The 18,370-nt window shown below is 34.4% G+C and overlaps 1 protein-coding gene across 3 annotated transcripts in view; it reads left to right on the top strand.

The window, feature by feature from the left end:
* DBF4 (DBF4-CDC7 kinase regulatory subunit) overlaps nt 1-17,947 on the top strand; it is a 32,097-nt gene extending 14,150 nt beyond the window's left edge. For 2 of the 3 annotated variants that reach the window (XM_077147752.1, XM_077147839.1), the window contains 6 exons: nt 8,354-8,384; nt 10,432-10,474; nt 11,226-11,354; nt 11,807-11,921; nt 14,255-14,379; nt 16,848-17,947. In XM_077147752.1, coding sequence (XP_077003867.1) covers nt 8,354-8,384; nt 10,432-10,474; nt 11,226-11,354; nt 11,807-11,921; nt 14,255-14,379; nt 16,848-17,814 — 1,410 coding nt within the window. In that variant the 3' untranslated portion in view covers nt 17,815-17,947. Of the gene's footprint in view, nt 1-8,353; nt 8,385-10,428; nt 10,475-11,225; nt 11,355-11,806; nt 11,922-14,254; nt 14,380-16,847 lie in introns of all 3 variants that reach the window. The other variant, XM_077147660.1, reaches the window with a different exon arrangement.
* Nucleotides 17,948-18,370: the final 423 nt, after the last annotated feature.

Raw genomic sequence — 18,370 nt, 5'->3', positions numbered from 1 at the left:
AACAGAATAAGAATTAAAACAATAATAGAAAGAAAAAAAACAAAAAAAACAAAAACAAAAAACCTATACCTCACATGCAGCTTCATTCAGTGTTTTAACATAATTGCATTACAATTGGGTAGTATTGTGCTGTCCATTTCTGAGTTTTTATGTCCAGTCCCGTTGTACAGTCTGTATCCCTTCATCTCCAATTATCCCTTCTCTTTTTTTTTTTTTTTTTAATTAACGGAAAAAAAGAAATTAACCCAATATTTAGAGGTCATACCATTCTACACATGCAATCATTAATTCTTAACATCATCACATAGATGCATGATCATCATTTCTTAGTACATTTGCATTGGTTTAGAAGAACTAGCAACATAACCGAAAAAGATATAGAATGTTAATATAGAGAAAAAAATAAAAGTAATAATAGTAAAATCAAAACAAAACAACACAAAACAAAACAAAAACCTATAGCTCAGATGCAGCTTCATTCAGTGTTTTAACATGATTACTTTACAATTAGGTATTATTGTGCTGTCCATTTTTGAGTTTTTGTATCTAGTCCTGTTGCACAGTCTGTATCCCTTCAGCTCCAATTACCCATTATCTTACCCTGTTTCTAACTCCTGCTGGACTCTGTTACCAATGACATATTCCAAGTTTATTCTCGAATGCCCGTTCACATCAGTGGGACCATACAGTATTTGTCCTTTAGTTTTTGGCTAGACTCACTCAGCATAATGCTCTCTAGGTCCATCCATGTTATTACATGCTTCATAAGTTTATTCTGTCTTAAAGCTGCATAATATTCCATGGTATGTATATACCACAGTTTCTTTAGCCATTCTTCTGTTGATGGACATTTTGGCTGTTTCCATTTCTTTGCAATTGTAAATAACGCTGCTACAAACATTGGTGTGCCAATGTCCGTTTGTGTCTTTGCCCTTAAGTCCTTTGAGTAGATACCTAGCAATGGTATTGCTGGGTCGTATGGCAATTCTATATTCAGCTTTTTGAGGAACCGCCAAACTGCCTTCCACAGTGGTTGCACCCTTTGACATTCCCACCAACAGTGGATAAGTGTGCCTCTTTCTCCGCATCCTCTCCAGCACTTGTCATTTTCTGTTTTGTTGATAATGGCCATTCTGGTGGGTGTGAGATGATATCTCATTGTGGTTTTGATTTGCATTTCTCTAATGGCCAGGGACATTGAGCATCTCTTCATGTGCCTCTTGGCCATCCGTATTTCCTCTTCTGAGAGGTGTCTGTTCAAGTCTTTTTCCCATTTTGTAATTGGGTTGGCTGTCTTTTTGTTGTTGAGATGAACAATCTCTTTATAAATTCTGGATACTAGACCTTTATCTGATATATCATTTCCAAATATTGTCTCCCATTGTGAAGGCTGTCTTTCTACTTTCTTGATGAAGTTCTTTGATGCACAAAAGTGTTTAATTTTGAGGAGTTCCCATTTATTTATTTCCTTCTTCAGTGCTCTTGCTTTAGGTTTAAGGTCCATAAAACCGCCTCCAGTTGTAAGATCCATAAGATATCTCCCAACATTTTCCTCTAACTGTTTTATGGTCTTAGACCTAATGTTTAGATCTTTGATCCATTTTGAGTTAACTTTTGTATAGGGTGTGAGAGATGGGTCTTCTTTCATTCTTTTGCATATGGATATCCAGTTCTCTAGGCACCATTTATTAAAGAGACTGCTCTGTCCCAGGTCAGTTGGCTTGACTGCCTTATCAAAGATCAAATGTCCATAGATGAGAGGGTCTATATCTGAGCACTCTATTCGATTCCATTGGTCGATATATCTATCTTTATGCCAATACCATGCTGTTTTGACCACTGTGGCTTCATAATATGCCTTAAAGTCAGGCAGCGCGAGACCTCCAGCTTCGTTTTTTTTCCTCAAGATGTTTTTAGCAATTCGGGGCACCCTGCCCTTCCAGATAAATTTGCTTATTGGTTTTTCTATTTCTGAAAAATAAGTTGTTGGGATTTTGATTGGTATTGCATTGAATCTGTAAATCAATTTAGGTAGGATTGACATCTTAACTATATTTAGTCTTCCAATCCATGAACACGGTATGCCCTTCCATCTATTTAGGTCTTCTGTGATTTCTTTTAGCAGTTTTTTGTAGTTTTCTTTATATAGGTTTTTTGTCTCTTTAGTTAAATTTATTCCTAGGTATTTTATTCTTTTAGTTGCAATTGTAAATGGGATTCGTTTCTTGATTTCCCCCTCAGCTTGTTCATTGCTAGTGTATAGAAATGCTACAGATTTTTGAATATTGATCTTGTAACCTGCTACTTTGCTGTACTCATTTATTAGCTCTAGTAGTTTTGTTGTGGATTTTTCCGGGTTTTCGACGTATAGTATCATGTCGTCTGCAAACAGTGATAGTTTTACTTCTTCCTTTCCAATTTTGATGCCTTGTATTTCTTTTTCTTGTCTAATTGCTCTGGCTAGAACCTCCAACACAATGTTGAATAATAGTGGTGATAGTGGACATCCTTGTCTTGTTCCTGATCTTAGGGGGAAAGTTTTCAATTTTTCCCCATTGAGGATGATATTAGCTGTGGGTTTTTCATATATTCCCTCTATCATTTTAAGGAAGTTCCCTTGTATTCCTATCTTTTGAAGTGTTTTCAACAGGAAAGGATGTTGAATCTTGTCGAATGCCTTCTCTGCATCAATTGAGATGATCATGTGATTTTTCTGCTTTGATTTGTTGATATGGTGTATTACATTAATTGATTTTCTTATGTTGAACCATCCTTGCATACCTGGGATGAATCCTACTTGGTCATGATGTATAATTCTTTTAATGTGCTGTTGGATACGATTTGCTAGAATTTTATTGAGGATTTTTGCATCTGTATTCATTAGAGAGATTGGTCTGTAGTTTTCTTTTTTTGTAATATCTTTGCCTGGTTTTGGTATGAGGGTGATGTTGGCTTCATAGAATGAATTAGGTAGTTTTCCCTCCACTTCGATTTTTTTGAAGAGTTTGAAGAGAATTGGTACTAATTCTTTCTGGAACGTTTGGTAGAATTCACATGTGAAGCCATCTGGTCCTGGACTTTTCTTTTTAGGAAGCTTTTGAATGACTAATTCAATTTCTTTACTTGTGATTGGTTTGTTGAGGTCATCTATGTCTTCTTGAGTCAAAGTTGGTTGTTCATGTCTTTCCAGGAACCCGTCCATTTCCTCTAAATTGTTGTATTTATTAGCGTAAAGTTGTTCATAGTATCCTGTTATTACCTCCTTTATTTCTGTGAGGTCAGTAGTTATGTCTCCTCTTCCATTTCTGATCTTATTTATTTGCATCCTCTCTCTTCTTCTTTTTGTCAATCTTGCTAAGGGCCCATCAATCTTATTGATTTTCTCATAGAACCAACTTCTGGCCTTATTGATTTTCTCTATTGTTTTCATGTTTTCAATTTCATTTATTTGTGCTCTAATCTTTGTTATTTCTTTCCTTTTGCTTGCTTTGGGGTTAGCTTGCTGTTCTTTCTCCAGTTCTTCCAAATGGATAGTTAATTCCTGAATTTTTGCCTTTTCTTCTTTTCTGATATAGGCATTTAGAGCAATAAATTTCCCTCTTAGCACTGCCTTTGCTGCGTCCCATAAGTTTTGATATGTTGTGTTTTCATTTTCATTCGCCTCGAGGTATTTGCTAATTTCTCTTGCAATTTCTTCTTTGACCCAGTCGTTGTTTAGGAGTGTGTTGTTGAGCCTCCACGTATTTGTGAATTTTCTGGCACTCTGCCTATTATTGATTTCCAACATCATTCCTTTATGGTCCGAGAAAGTGTTGTGTAAGATTTCAATCTTTTTAAATTTGTTAAGACTTGCTTTGTGACCCAGCATATGGTCTATCTTTGAGAATGATCCATGAGCACTTGAGAAAAAGGTGTATCCTGCTGTTGTGGGATGTAATGTCCTATAAATGTCTATTAAGTCTAGTTCATTTATAGTAATATTCAGATTCTCTATTTCTTTGTTGATCCTCTGTCTAGATGTTCTGTCCCTTGATGAGAGTGGTGAGTTGAAGTCTCCAACTATTATGGTATATGAGTCTATTTCCCTTTTCAATGTTTGCAGTATATTCCTCACGTATTTTGGGGCATTCTGATTCGGTGCGTAAATATTTATGATTGTTATGTCTTCTTGTTTAATTGTTCCTTTTATTAGTATATAGTGTCCTTCTTTGTCTCTTTTAACTGTTTTACATTTGAAGTCTAATTTGTTGGATATTAGTATAGCCACTCCTGCTCTTTTCTGGTTGTTATTTGCATGAAATATCTTTTCCCAACCTTTCACTTTCAACCTATGTTTATCTTTGGGTCTAAGATGTGTTTCCTGTAGACAGCATATCGAAGGATCCTGTTTTTTAATCCATTCTGCCAATCTATGTCTTTTGATTGGGGAATTCAGTCCATTGACATTTAGTGTTATTACTGTTTGGATAATATTTTCCTCTAACATTTTGCCTTTTGTATTATATATATCATATCTGATTTTCCTTCTTTCTACACTCTTTTCCATATCTCTCTCTTCTGTCTTTTTGTATCTGACTCTAGTGCTCCCTTTAGTATTTCTTGCAGAGCTGGTCTCTTGGTCACAAATTCTTTCAGTGACTTTTTGTCTGAGAATGTTTTAATTTCTCCCTCATTTTTGAAGGATAATTTTGCTGGATATAGGAGTCTTGGTTGGCAGTTTTTCTCTTTTAGTATTTTAAATATATCATCCCACTGTCTTCTAGCTTCCATGGTTTCTGCTGAGAAATCTACACAAAGTCTTATTGGGTTTCCCTTGTATGTGATGGATTGTTTTTCTCTTGCTGCTTTCAAGATCCTCTCTTTCTCTTTGACCTCTGACATTCTAACTAGTAAGTGTCTTGGAGAACGCCTATTTGGGTCTAATCTCTTTGGGGTGCGCTGCACTTCTTGGATCTGTAATTTTAGGTCTTTCATAAGAGTTGGGAAATTTTCAGTGATAATTTCTTCCATTAGTTTTTCTCCTCCTTTTCCCTTCTCTTCTCCTTCTGGGACACCCACAACACGTATATTTGTGCGGTTCATATTGTCCTTGAGTTCCCTGATACCCTGTTCAAATTTTTCCATTCTTTTCCCTATAGTTTCTGTTTCTTTTTGGAATTCAGATGTTCCATCCTCCAAATCACTAATTCTATCTTCTGTCTCTTTAAATCTATCATTGTAGCTATCCATTATTTTTTCTATGTTTGCTACTTTATCCTTCACTTCCATAAGTTCTGCGATTTGTTTTTTCAGTTTTTCTATTTCTTCTTTATGTTCAGCCCATGTCCTCTTCATGTCCTCCCTCAATTTATCGATTTCATTTTTGAAGAGGTTTTCCATTTCTGTTCGTATATTCAGCATTAGTTGTCTCAGCTCTTGTGTCTCATTTGAGCTATTGGTTTGTTCCTTTGACTGAGCCATATTCTCTATCTTTTGAGCGTGGACAGTTATCTTCTGCTGCTGGCGTCTGGGCATTTATTCAGATTTCTCTTGGTGTTGGACCCAGCAAGGTTGTAATATTTTTCTGTGAAATCTCTGGGTTCTGTTTTTCTTATCCTGCCCAGTAGGTGGCGCTCGTGGCACACGTTTGTCTGCGGGTCCCACCAGTAAAAGGTGCTGTGGGACCTTAAACTTTGGAAAACTCTCGCCGTCCTGGGGGTTCGCTAGCCGAAGTGGCTTGAGCCGGCCCAGGGTCCGAACGCAGGGAGGGTTGCTGGTCGCCGCAGCCAGGGAAAGAGCCCGTCCGAATTTCCTAGTCGGCCCTGGGCAACAAGCGTGGCGGGAGGGCGCCAGCGGCAGCGGCCCGCCCAAGAGAGTGCACGTTCCCCGGGAGTCACGGGTTTGGAAGGGGCCTCCCCCACCTGTCACCGTTCTCCGCGGCCTGGGGGTTTCCGATCCAATTCTCTCAGTTGGTCCGGGGGCTGCGCGTGGTGTGGGCGCCAGCCGTCTTGGTTTCAGGGGACCGCCTCTCCAATTCTCCCAGCCGGCCCGGGAAGGGGGAAGGGAGTAACTCCGGCTGCTTGCCACCCCGCCCGGTAAGGCCCGCGCGCCTCGGCGATCTCACCCGAGCTGCTTCTCTCAGCCAGCCAGCCGTTCCAGGATGGGGTACGCTGTCTTTTTTATCTCTGTTGTGGCTTTGGGCGCTTTCTGTATCGTTTCTACTCCCCTAGTAGGTGTCCTGGAGAAGAAACTAAGATCCGCGCGTCTTACTAAGCCGCCATCTTCCAGGAAGCCACTTGCATTTCTTTTGTTCATCTTCATTATCGAAGTTACAAATTTCCCTCTCATTTTTTTGCCTGAAGACCTTCCTTTAGCTTTTTTTTTTAAGAACTGGTTTCCTGGTAAATTCTCTTAATATTCCTTCATGTGAGACTGTCTTTTTCCTTCATTCCTGCAAAATATTTTCACTGGATAAATAAGAATTCCGAATTCTCTATTTTAGTACTTTACAAATGTTATACAACTATCTTTGGGCCCCCACGGATTCTGATAGGAAATCTACAGTCATTTGATCTGTTATTCACTTATATGTAATTTACCATTTTTCTCTATCTGCTTTAAGATTTTTATCTTTATATCTTTGGTTTGCAGCAGTTTGCTTATGATGGGTTGAGATAATGGTACTCTTTGAGTTTATCCTCTTTGTAGTTCACTGAATTTTTTTAATTTTAACTAGTACTTCATTAGCTTTTTTATTTTTTTTAAGTCTTTTTTTATAATTACAAAATTTAGACCATCTTGGGGTTGGCATCTGATTGTCTCTTTCCCTTGACAATTGATCATGTTTTCCTGGTTCTTTATATGTCGAATAATTTTTTTGTGTGTCCTGGGCATGTAAATGTTAGGTTGTGTAGACTCTACATCTATTACAATACTCTGGAGAATGCTGATTTTGTTGTCATTTTAGCAGACAGTCAACCTAATAGCGTTCAAACTATTGGTTCCATCTCAACTTTGCTGGGTAATGGCTCTAATCTCAGTTCTGTTTTCAAAACCTTTGTATGCAGCTTTGGGTCTGTCCTGTGCATACATGATTTACAGGTTAGTCTTAAGACTTAAGCAATAGTTTAAATCTTTTTCCATTCTCAAAGCCCTTGCCATTCTGCTTTGGGTCTGTCTTTATCATGCTCAGCTTGGAGTCAAACCTGGCACCTTGTGTGAGTTATACAGGGAATTAAAGACTACCATCTCCAGCTGGCTCTTCTATAGAATTTCCCCCACGTTCTTCAGCCTGCAGTGGGTCTTTTCTAGTTATTTCACACAGAAACTCAAGGTTTCTCAGAGTTTTAGCTGCCACACCACATTCAGAGCTGCAGCTTCAAGGTAGGGGCCTGCCCTCAAGGAAGAACTATGAGAAAAAAGAAAGATGAAAATACAGAAATTCCCCTCATATTCTTCAGACATTAGGAGGCCCTTTCCAAATTCCTCAGACCAAAAAGAGAGGATTTCTCTAGGAGATGTAGCCCCTGGCTCCACCGCTTCCACTCCATGACTTAGAGGCCACGCTTAAGGCAAAAATGCAAGAGTAAAGAAGGGAAAAAGAAAAAAACAGAAACTCACCCCATAAAAATTATCTTTTTTTTTTTTTTTTGATACTCTGCATGGCGGGGGTCATATTTCTTTCTTTTTCCATGTGACTGTCCCGTTTTTGCAGCACCATTTGTTTATTGGGGGTGGAGGGTGGGAGTACATAAGGCCAGGAATCAAACCTGGGTCCTCCTGCATGGCAGGATTCTACCACTGAACTACCTTACACCTCCTTCTCTTTAAATTTTGACTCTTCTACCATTGGCCTGTTTTTTTAACAATTAGTTGCCTATATGTTTTCTCCAGAGATTTTGGAATTGGTTGTCTGTATTAGATGTATTCCAACTTGACTAGCAGTGGACTATATTTTTTTACTAATTCCTTTGTGCAGCTTATCACAAAAGTTTTCCTGAATAAGGCCACAAATTTACATGACTTTTTAGATTATTTTATTAATGTCACCTTTTGCTTTTTGGCAGGTTTCTTTCTGTGAAAGCAAAAACAATTACAGAAGGAATGCTAGGTAGTTAGGTGTACTCTAGTAGTTTATAATCTACTAGATTCTGTACCATTAAGCCATTTAATTAATTTCTTTAGTTGAGCTGATTTAAAATTTATAAAAGTCTTTTTTTTTTTCTTTCATATAACTTAACAATAATCACTCTTCTTTTCTATAGCACTTTTCCTATGTGATTATTTTTATCTGGAGAATGTTGATGTTGTGCTTGTTGTTAGACATAATATTTTCAAACCCAAAGTTTTCCTTATATCTTTTTTTTTTTTAAAGGGGAAAAGAGCTACTACACAGAAAACAAGAAGTAAGTATTTTGATATTCTTAAATGTGTTGTTTGCTTTTAAAAATAGATTAAATCATATAGAATTCTTCTAAAAATAATGTAAAGAGACCTTTTAAATGCTTTATTCCATTACTCCATTCAGCAACTGTTAAAAAAAAAAAGTGATCAGATTGATCTATAGATATGAATTGAGCCTGGATATGACTAAGCAAATCAGAGTACTGGGTAAAGAATAATAATTGCCCATATTTTCAAACTTCAACTTCTGTGTGAGACAGAAGGGAGAGATGTTTATTTGTTGTAAAATTACTGTTTTGGCTAGCATATTATGTGATTTAACATATATGGTCACTTTACTTGAACACCATAATTACATGGAATCTTGAATAGGACATGAGATCTTGTTGGTTTGTAGAGGTTAGTGCAATATACCCCGATATACCCCAGAGTAATTTAGGCAGAGAATAACAATGTATTTGCAAAGTCCCCATGAATAACTGAGGAGAAAGGAGGAAATATTCAACATCCCCATTTGGGGAATTCATGATATTCACACAAGTAGTGGGGTAGGAACAACCAGTTCGGTAAGCTGAGCCCTCAATGTTGGGGCTCACCTCTGTGAAACTTACTCCTACAGAAGAGAAACTAAGCATACTTATAATTAATTATGCCTGCAAGTCATCCCCACAGAATCTCTTTTGTTGCTCAGATGTGGCCTCCCTTTCTAAGCCAACTTGGCAGGTAAACTCACTGCCCACCCCTTACATGGATTGTGATTCCCAGGGATATTGATCTCCCTCCAACATGGGATCTGACTGCTGGAAATGAGCTGGGACCTGGCATCATGAGATTGAGAAAGCCTTCTTGACCAAAACTGGGAAGAGAGAAATGAGACCAAAAAAATGTCTCAGTGGTTGAGAGATTTCAAACAGTTGAGAAATTATCCTGGAGATTATTCTTACACATTATAGGTAATCCCTTTTTAGTTTATGGTGTATTGGAGTGGCTAGCAGGAAGTACCTGAAACTGTTGAACTGTGTTCCAGAACCCTTGCTTTTTGAAGAAGACTGTATACCTTTCAATCTTTTTACACTGTGACTGTGTGATTGTGAAAAACTTGTGTCTGATGCTCCTTTTATCCAGGGTATAAACAGATTAATTTTTTTAAAGGATTAAAAATAAATAGTGTGAAATAAAGGGTAAAAATTGGGAAGATTGAAATACGGTAGGTCAGTGAGAGGGTGGGGTAAGGGGTATAGGATATATGAATTCTTTTTCTGGAGTGAGGCAAATGTTCTAAAAATGATCATGGTGAAGAATACACAGCTATATATTGTGAACCACTGATTGTATAATATGGTTGGACTGTATATGTGTGGATATTTCTCAGTAAAAATATATATTTTTAAATATTCCTAAATTCTTAACCTTTATTTGTAATATGGGCCCGATGGTAGTCTAGTGAAGCCAATAGACCCCTTCTGAGAGTAGTTTTTAAAAGCATAAATGAAGTCATTACATTACCGAGAAAATTAACAGTATTGAAATGCAGTTATCAAATTAATTTATAATTATGAAATGATATACATTCTATATGAAAAACAAGTGCTAGCAGTGATTCTATTTACTATAATTTTGAAATGATGAGTGTGATGCTTTGGTATGTTTACAGTGAAGAGTACAATATGAAGTATCTGCTTTTTCTATTGGTATCACAGTTGAAGGTGTTGGTAATACTAATATGATTTGTTGCTTATATTCATGACTGGAGGAAATGTTTCAGTTAGAGGTTTGTGAAAATAAAGGTGGAATTCTTTTCCTGTTCCAGCTTACTATATCCCAGAATTCTATTACAGACTTCAGGGGCACAGCTCTGTTTAAGAATCTCAGAATATTGGCAGCATGTTATTTTGTAAAGGAGATGATAGTGGAAAACACCTACAATGGAGCTAAACTTTGAAATGAATACATAGTGGTTTTGTTTTGCCAGAATACTTTTGTTTTTGTTTTGTTTTGTTTAATGTATTTACAAGTATTTAGTAGCATGTTTTGTATGTTCTCAAGCAGGTCGACTGAAAAAGCCTTTTGTAAAGGTGGAAGATATGACTCAGTAAGTATTTAAATACAATCTGATTTAAATATAATAGTAACAGAAAAATCTCCTAAGTGATTAATAAAACTAATGGTTTTTTTAATATTAGGTTCCTTTATACTAGCTTACCAAAAGTAGCATTAATTAATTTGAGGTCAAGCACTGACTGTAGTTTCAGTATGTTGTAGATATCTCTGAAGTATCTGATTCAGGGCAGTAAGGGGAACACCTTATTTTAAGTATTTCAAATAACCATTCTCTGGTCAAATGTGTTACTATATCATTTAGAACTACTTCTGAAAGATTGTGCCCACATTTATGAAAAGGAAGAATTATCAGGTAACCATTTGAAAATATGAAATCTGAGGCTAACATCTAATTTGGTAGTTTTCTAAAACTATTTCACAATAAAGGATATATTTGTAGAATAATCTTAATATAGCCTACATATATAAATAAAATAATTTGGCATTGGATAAATAGACTGCTTTCTCTTAACTTTCTGGTTAACTTATTTAAATATGTGTGGTTAATTCTCTTGGCATTCACTGAGGTCACAGGTATGTTGAATGCTTCTTTTGGTGAAATGCATTACTGTTACTGTGTAATACCTTTCAAAATCAAGGCTAAAAATTTGATCTTAGACCAGAAGCCTAACTGATTTCTATTGTTTATTTCATAGTCCAGATGATTTATTATTATGAGAAGTAAGACTTTGAAACTTATTGTATCATAGAGAATCTCATGTATTTGTCTTTTATTCTTCTAGACTTTATAGGCCATTTTATCTTCAGTTGACCAACATGCCTTTTATAAATCATTCTATTCAGAAACCCTGTAGTCCATTTGATGTGGATAAACCATCTGTCATCCACAAGCAAAATCAGGTTAAACTAAGGTTGGTTTGAATCTTTACTTTAGAAGGAATATTATTCAGGATGTCATGTCAAGTGAATTTTTGTCTTTTTAAACATTTAAAATAATATTTTTATGCCATTGTGTTTGAGTGTATTAATTAGCATATTTGTTAGAAATATGCTAATTAATTTTTTCCCTGTATATTTTTGTTTCTCCTGAATCTGTCTCAGGTATGTCAAAACTTAACATTTTAGATACACAGGGGAAGGGAGACTTGAAAATATTTTTAAATAATATAAATCTGTTATTTTTATCTGAAACATTCTCAGGAATATTCATTTACATTCTTAGTTTGCTCCTTAAAAGTATTTGTTTGCTAATACAAATCACTTTAAATTTATTACACATTCTGTTTGTGATAGCTAAGGACTGTAAATTTTTTAAATTATTCATTATATTTAGCAGTTAATTCTTTTACTCTTTTTCTCTCAGAATCCAAACTGATGGTGATAAATATGGTGGTACCCCAATTCAACTCCATTTGAAAGAGAGAAAAAAAAAAGGATATTGTGAATGTTGCTTGCAGAAATACGAAGATCTCGAAACTGTAATGTGTTATTATATATAGGGGATTGATATTTCTAAAACTATGAATAATATTTATTTATATTTTAGTATATTTTTCACATTGTAGTTTACAACTTGATGATTATAACTAGTTAGTAATTCTTTTTTATAGAAATCTCTAAAATTTTAAGAACTCAAAGAAGGAAGTATGTATCATTTTTATTCATTTACTCAACAAATATTTATTGAACAGCTACTATGTACCAGTCACTTTCCTGGTACATAGTAGGTACTCAATTTTAACTTTCTAAAAAAAATAAATTTTTTATTGTACCAGTTCAATTCTGGATGAACAGCATTGAGCAAAAGTGACCCTGCCTTTCATAAGATTGCGTTCTGTTGGGATGAGGGGAAGGTTGACCACAGGATAAAAACATAAGGCATATGTAAACAACATTAGATATGCTGTGAGAAAACATAAAGCAGGAATGGGGGTGTTCTTATTTATGTAGACTAGACAAAGATTACCTCTATTTCAGAGTGGGGTCCCGAATGGAAAGGAAGTAATGAGACATGTAGCTATCTGGGGGAGCAGCATTCCCAAAAGAGGAAATAGTAAGCACAGAAGATCTAAGTAAAGTGATTGATGGAATCTAAAGACAGATGATGATGGCCTATACCAAGCAGTAGTGGTAGAAGTAATGAGACGAGGTTTTTAATATATGAATTATCAGTTTTTAAAGCAATGGAGATGCTCATTTTAATGTTTGGTTTTGGTTTTGGTAGATTGTAGTGGGAAGGTTAAGGAGAAAGAATACTACTTTAAAATATCTCATTCATAACCTCTTTGTCTTCAAACTCTTATTAATTGAAGTTTCATTATTTTATAACCAAAAATGTAATAGTACTTTGTGTCAGTTTTTTGTGTTTTATTTATATAATAAAGGAAAAGAAATATAGTCAGCAGTTAAAAATTCTTTTTAATGAGTAGTTGAAATATCTCAGAAATATTTCCCCTCCCCAGAATTCATTTTGAATATTGAGATTATATATTTGTCATCAAGATTGATATTTTTAAATCAGGTTTTAGTTCTTCGTTTATTTAATAACTATTTTTGAGTACTGGAAATAAAGCAACAAACAAGGCAGATGTATCTTACTGGTCTGGTAGAGAAGATAAGATATCAAACACTCATTTGCAAGTGTGATGAGTATCAGAAAAGTGAAACTATAAGGTACAGCACTAATGAGATTAACCTAGAATGTGGGTCAAAGAAAGCCCAACTGAGGAAGTGACATTTAAATCAAAACCTAAAAGATAAATAAGTGCAAGATGGAGGTAGAAGGGGAGCTACACAAAAGTCAGTGATTGTTGAATTTATTTAAATTAATATTTTATTTTTCCTTCCAAAAACATGAACTAAATCCAGAATTATAGAAAATCTGTTTTTAAATTTTACTCATTTCTCTCTTGTTTACTATTACTGGGCATGTACAATTTGTATATGTTAAATCATTTTACAGTAAGGTTTATATGTATTCCAGAATGTTTTTATGGTGACTTGTGGAGAATTTAGTTTTTGGGAAGGCAGTCAATCAAATCATTAAAATTTAAAATTAATGGAACTAGAGAAAAAGAAATGAGGTTATTTCTTTGGTCATCTTGAATCCAAGCTTCTAGATATATCCCTGATCAGCTGTCAGAAAATGATAGAATCTAGCTTAGAGATTTCACTTATTCAGAGGAAACATTTGTCTCCCATGGGCTTTATCTGAATACACTGGACATTTTTACGTTTTTCTTAACCACTTTTAAAATTAACTTCTCTATACTTTCTTTTATTAGCACTGGTAATGGAGATCATTTTTTCATTTTCAAGGTGTTCAATTATTCTTTGTTTTTTATACTTGACACAGTATTCAGTATTGTTTAACGTACCTTCTGAATTCTTCTGTGTTTTGAATTCCTGTGTTAAATTATAATATTTCCCCCATTTAATATTTTATAAGCCCCATCCTACTTACTTTTTGGTAATTGTATAAGGATAAAATAAATAGTATGAGAAAAGTGCTTCCCAAAAATGTTAGCATACACTAAATGCTAAGTGTTGCTACTATTTTTTCTACTCATCTTCATTTTCTGATATAGCTTATTTCTTTTCAGTTTCATTGTAATCATAAATTAGTACTTTTCTCACTGAAAACTAGAATACTGAGAAAACCAAATAGTTTTAGTAAAAGGTTTCTTAGAATTCTTACTCTTAAAATCTTTTGAAGTTGAAGAATATTTTTAATGGAGTAGCTATTGGAAACCTGATATCTGTTGATTCTAAAATAGTTTTATTATTGATATGCTTTTAAATTTTATTTTAGCATCTTCTAACTGAGCAACACAGAAACTTTGCACAGAGTAACCAGTATCAAGTTGTTGATGATATTGTATCTAACTTGGTTTTTGATTTTGTGGAATATGAAAGGAACATGCCTAAACAGAAAAGGTAATTTAGCGATATAAATTTAAAATTTCACTAAAACAGTAAACTGTGAAACTGAAAATAATTAGTGTTTGCTGTTCTTAGAAGGAATTTGTGATTTTGTATATAAATGTGGTTAAGAACCAATTCTTCCCTTTCCCCTGCCCACTACCAAAGGTGTTTAACTTAGGTAATTCTTAACAGGAATCAGCAGACTTTCTCTGTAAGAACCACATAGTAAATATTTTAAGGTTTGTAAGCCATGCAGTTTCTTGCTGCAACCACTACTGTGACTGTATTCCAATAAAACTTTATTTAGGAAAATAAATGGCAGGCTGCATTTGGCCTGTAAACTGTAGTTTGTCAATCATTGGCATAAGACCATAGAATTTACCCTTTACTCAGGCTGAAAGAATTTATAGAAATTTAAGATAATCTTCACAGCTTTAAGAAACCTCTCTCCACTTGTCCCTATTATGTCATAGTCTTCTTTTTACATTCACTAAATAGTTCTAATTAAAGATACTGATAGGACCTTTTTTGCAAAACAATCATCCTTAAAATACAGGATTCCCATACACCACCCCACTACCAAAACATTGCATTGGTTTGTAACATTTTTTTACAGTTGATGACAATACTTCTTTATAATTGTACTCTTTTTTGAACAGTAGTTGCCTTTGTTTCAATTGAGGAGATTATTAAAATTGTACTAGTATTATCAGCCATAATTTATATTGTGTTTTTTCCCAGATACTACTCTTTTTATTACCTTATATTAGTATCCTATGTTTGTTTATGAAAGAACGTTCTTATACTATTAACTGTAATCCATCATCTACAGTAGGGTTCACTGTGTTGTACAATCCTATGTTTATCTTTTGGTTTTTATTCTAGTATTATATACATATTACAGTTTTCCCTTTTAAACACATTTACATCTATAGTTTAGAACTGTTGATTACATTCAAAATATTATGCTACCATCACCATCATCCTTTTCCAAACCTTTGCCATCAACCTAAATAGAAATTCTACTGATAGGACTTTTAAGTGCAAATACAGCATTATGTAGTATACAATAACTGCATATTAACAAAACAGTCCTGGTTAGATTATTCCCATATATCTAAAATAAAAATGAACACTCTCATTTAGGTATACCTCAGTTGGTGATGACTCAGTAAGTTATTCAGGCCTCATATCTGTTTTTAGACTAATCTTAAGCCATGAAGAATATCACTAAATGCAATATCAAGATACAGCTCCCAAAAATTAATTAGGAAGTTTCTTGGCTGGCTCTTAGCGGAACAGTTCTTGAACTTCCTATTACTGTGACATTCAGAATGCTTGTTCAGGACTAATATAATAGTATGGCATTTGAAGAGGATGTATATTGCAAACTATTAAAGCAGTGTTGACTACTGTAAGAATTTATAATTCCCTAAAAACTTGGTCTGTAGCAAAATTCTGACCAAGTGCTTATAATTACAAGTGGGTTCTTCCTTAACTTTAATTGATTACTTTAATTCTTAATTTATCTGCACTTTTTTACCTCCGTTGGCAAGTTATCTAAAGTTCTCTGGAGTTAGAGCAGTGTTGGACTAGTGTTTTTATTTCCTGTTGGTTCTAAGGGAATCTTAAAGTATAAACAAAACAAATATAAAAGGAACCTTTTTGGTTGAATGGACAGGTAGTTTTTTTTTTCCTCACAGTTATCCATGACATGTGTGACATAAAATTAGTGAGCTGTTAACTTCCCTTTTTCCTGTACATAATCTAGGACTGTTCAATACAAACTGCGACCCAATGCTAACAAGATGCTCTACAAAGAAAATTGTTTTAGGTCAAAAATATGAACCCTACTAATTACTAGTTTGTCATCTTTAGAAGTGAAAGATAAATATTTTATACTTAAATATAAGTAAAAATAAATGTTTCTGCCTTAGGTTTCCCAATAAATATACATTCTTCATGTTACTAAGTAAAATGAGAAGGCAAGCATTAATGTAAATAAAAGTACAGAAGATATGAAAATTTTTAGGATAATGAAAACAAAATTGGTAGCAGGGACCCCAGTTCCTTTACGATCATCTTCCTTTGACTTACATGACTAAAAGTAGTCTTACACACCAAATTCAGGGTTTTGTTCACCTCTGGGAGAGCGGAAAAGAATGCAGATAAGAAGGATTTTCAACTGAAGTTTTATTACTTTTAAAACATGTAAAGTAAATTTGAATGTTAAGATGCCTATAGTTTTGTAATATTTTATATATTATATAGGCGTCTTTAAAAATGTCTTAAATAGGGGCAGTACAAGGGTAGATCAGGGGTAGAATCTCCCCTGCCATGCGAAAGACCTGGGTTCAATTTCTAGAGCCTGTATGTGTCCCAAAACAAACAAACAAACAAGAAATGTCTTAAATTACTTAACTACTCAAATTTGTTTGATGGCAATTCAATTTTTTTCTTTCCGTTTTTTTCCTTTGAAGAATAAAATACAGCGTTGGATCCCTTTCTCCTCTTACTGCAAAGAAGACTAAACCAAGAGAGCACCTAGAACTGCAGTGTATTTCTCAGAAGGACTTCAGGGAAAATCAAGTTGTGCAGATAATCAAGCAAAATTTCCTGTGTAAAGAGCCCCAAGAGCCTGAACATAAATTTATGTTTATTTCAAAACCCACCCCCTGCCCTTCTAGTGAACTGAGAGAACTTGAGAAAAAGACTAACAAATATTCCATATTAAATCCAGCCGAAAATGACATAAAACAGAATTTTATGCCGTTATCTTCACATGAAAATAAACAAGGATGCATTAGTGATGTTTCTGAACATAAATGCATCATAAATGAAAGTGACTTAGAAGAACTAAGGGCAAATGACTGTCCATGTGGGCTACGGGCAGCTATACAATATTCTGATTTCATTAATAGTGCATCCCAACTGAAGCAGAAGTCAGATTCTGTGACTTTTGCAGCAAAGGATCTGAAGGAAAAGGACCTTAATTCAGCATTTGGTCGTGGTTCTGGTCTGATAGCAATAAATAGTTCACAAGATTACCTAACAATTCAGGCAAATACTCCATCCCACAGCCCTCTCATGGAAACAAATGATTGTGACATCAAGAATATGGATACTTTACCTTCTGGTAAAATCCATCGGAAAGTGAAAATATTAGGAAGAAATAAGAAAGAAAATCTGGAACCAAATGTGGAATCAGATAAAAGAACAGAGTTTCTTGCTACACAAGAAGAAAACAGAATTTGTAGTTCACCAGTGCAATCTTTACTGGACTTATTTCAGACCAGTGAAGAAAAATCAGAATTTTTAGGCTTTACAAGCTATGCTGAAAACAGTGGTACATGTAATATTATAGATATTTGGGAAGAAGAAAATTCCAATGATCTGTTGTCAATGTTTTTCTCTTCCCCTTCCACTTCTACATTCACTGGCTTTTAGTCTTTTTTAAACAATTTGTACTTTACACAAGTAATAAGGATCATATTCTTGAAATTTTTATAAATATGTATAAAAATTCTTGGAATTTTTTGCCAACTTCATTAAAGAACTGAACGTAAATATTAACAATAAAGGTGTTTGCGTTTTTCTACAAAATTGAATACATATTAAAGACTCTTTTATTATGTCTTCTATGTTCATAATTTTTCCCCGAGGTTTATTATGAGTAATAATGATATAGTTTGCTTTGTCATTGAAAACTAATTTCAAGTGAAATTATATTTATAGTGATATTGTAGTGATATATATAGTGAGTGATATTCTAGTTATATATATTTATTAGAGTCCCATGATAACATGACTATCAAATATAGAAACCTAAATTTCAGAAAAGGAACAAGTTCATTTTTGTCTAGATTTGGAAAATCGTTATTTCCAGAAACACTGACAATTTTACATTTGTACTTGCTTGGAAAACTGGATACACTTTATATTGAGGCAATATTTAAATTGAAGCCATCTAAATACACATCTCCATGTTTTTACCAAATTTGAA

This window comes from Tamandua tetradactyla, chromosome 1 (assembly GCF_023851605.1).
Source record: "Tamandua tetradactyla isolate mTamTet1 chromosome 1, mTamTet1.pri, whole genome shotgun sequence".
NCBI classification, from domain to species: Eukaryota; Metazoa; Chordata; class Mammalia; order Pilosa; family Myrmecophagidae; genus Tamandua; species Tamandua tetradactyla.
Note: the sequence above shows the minus strand (reverse complement) of the source record. Positions and strands in the feature narration are given on the sequence as shown.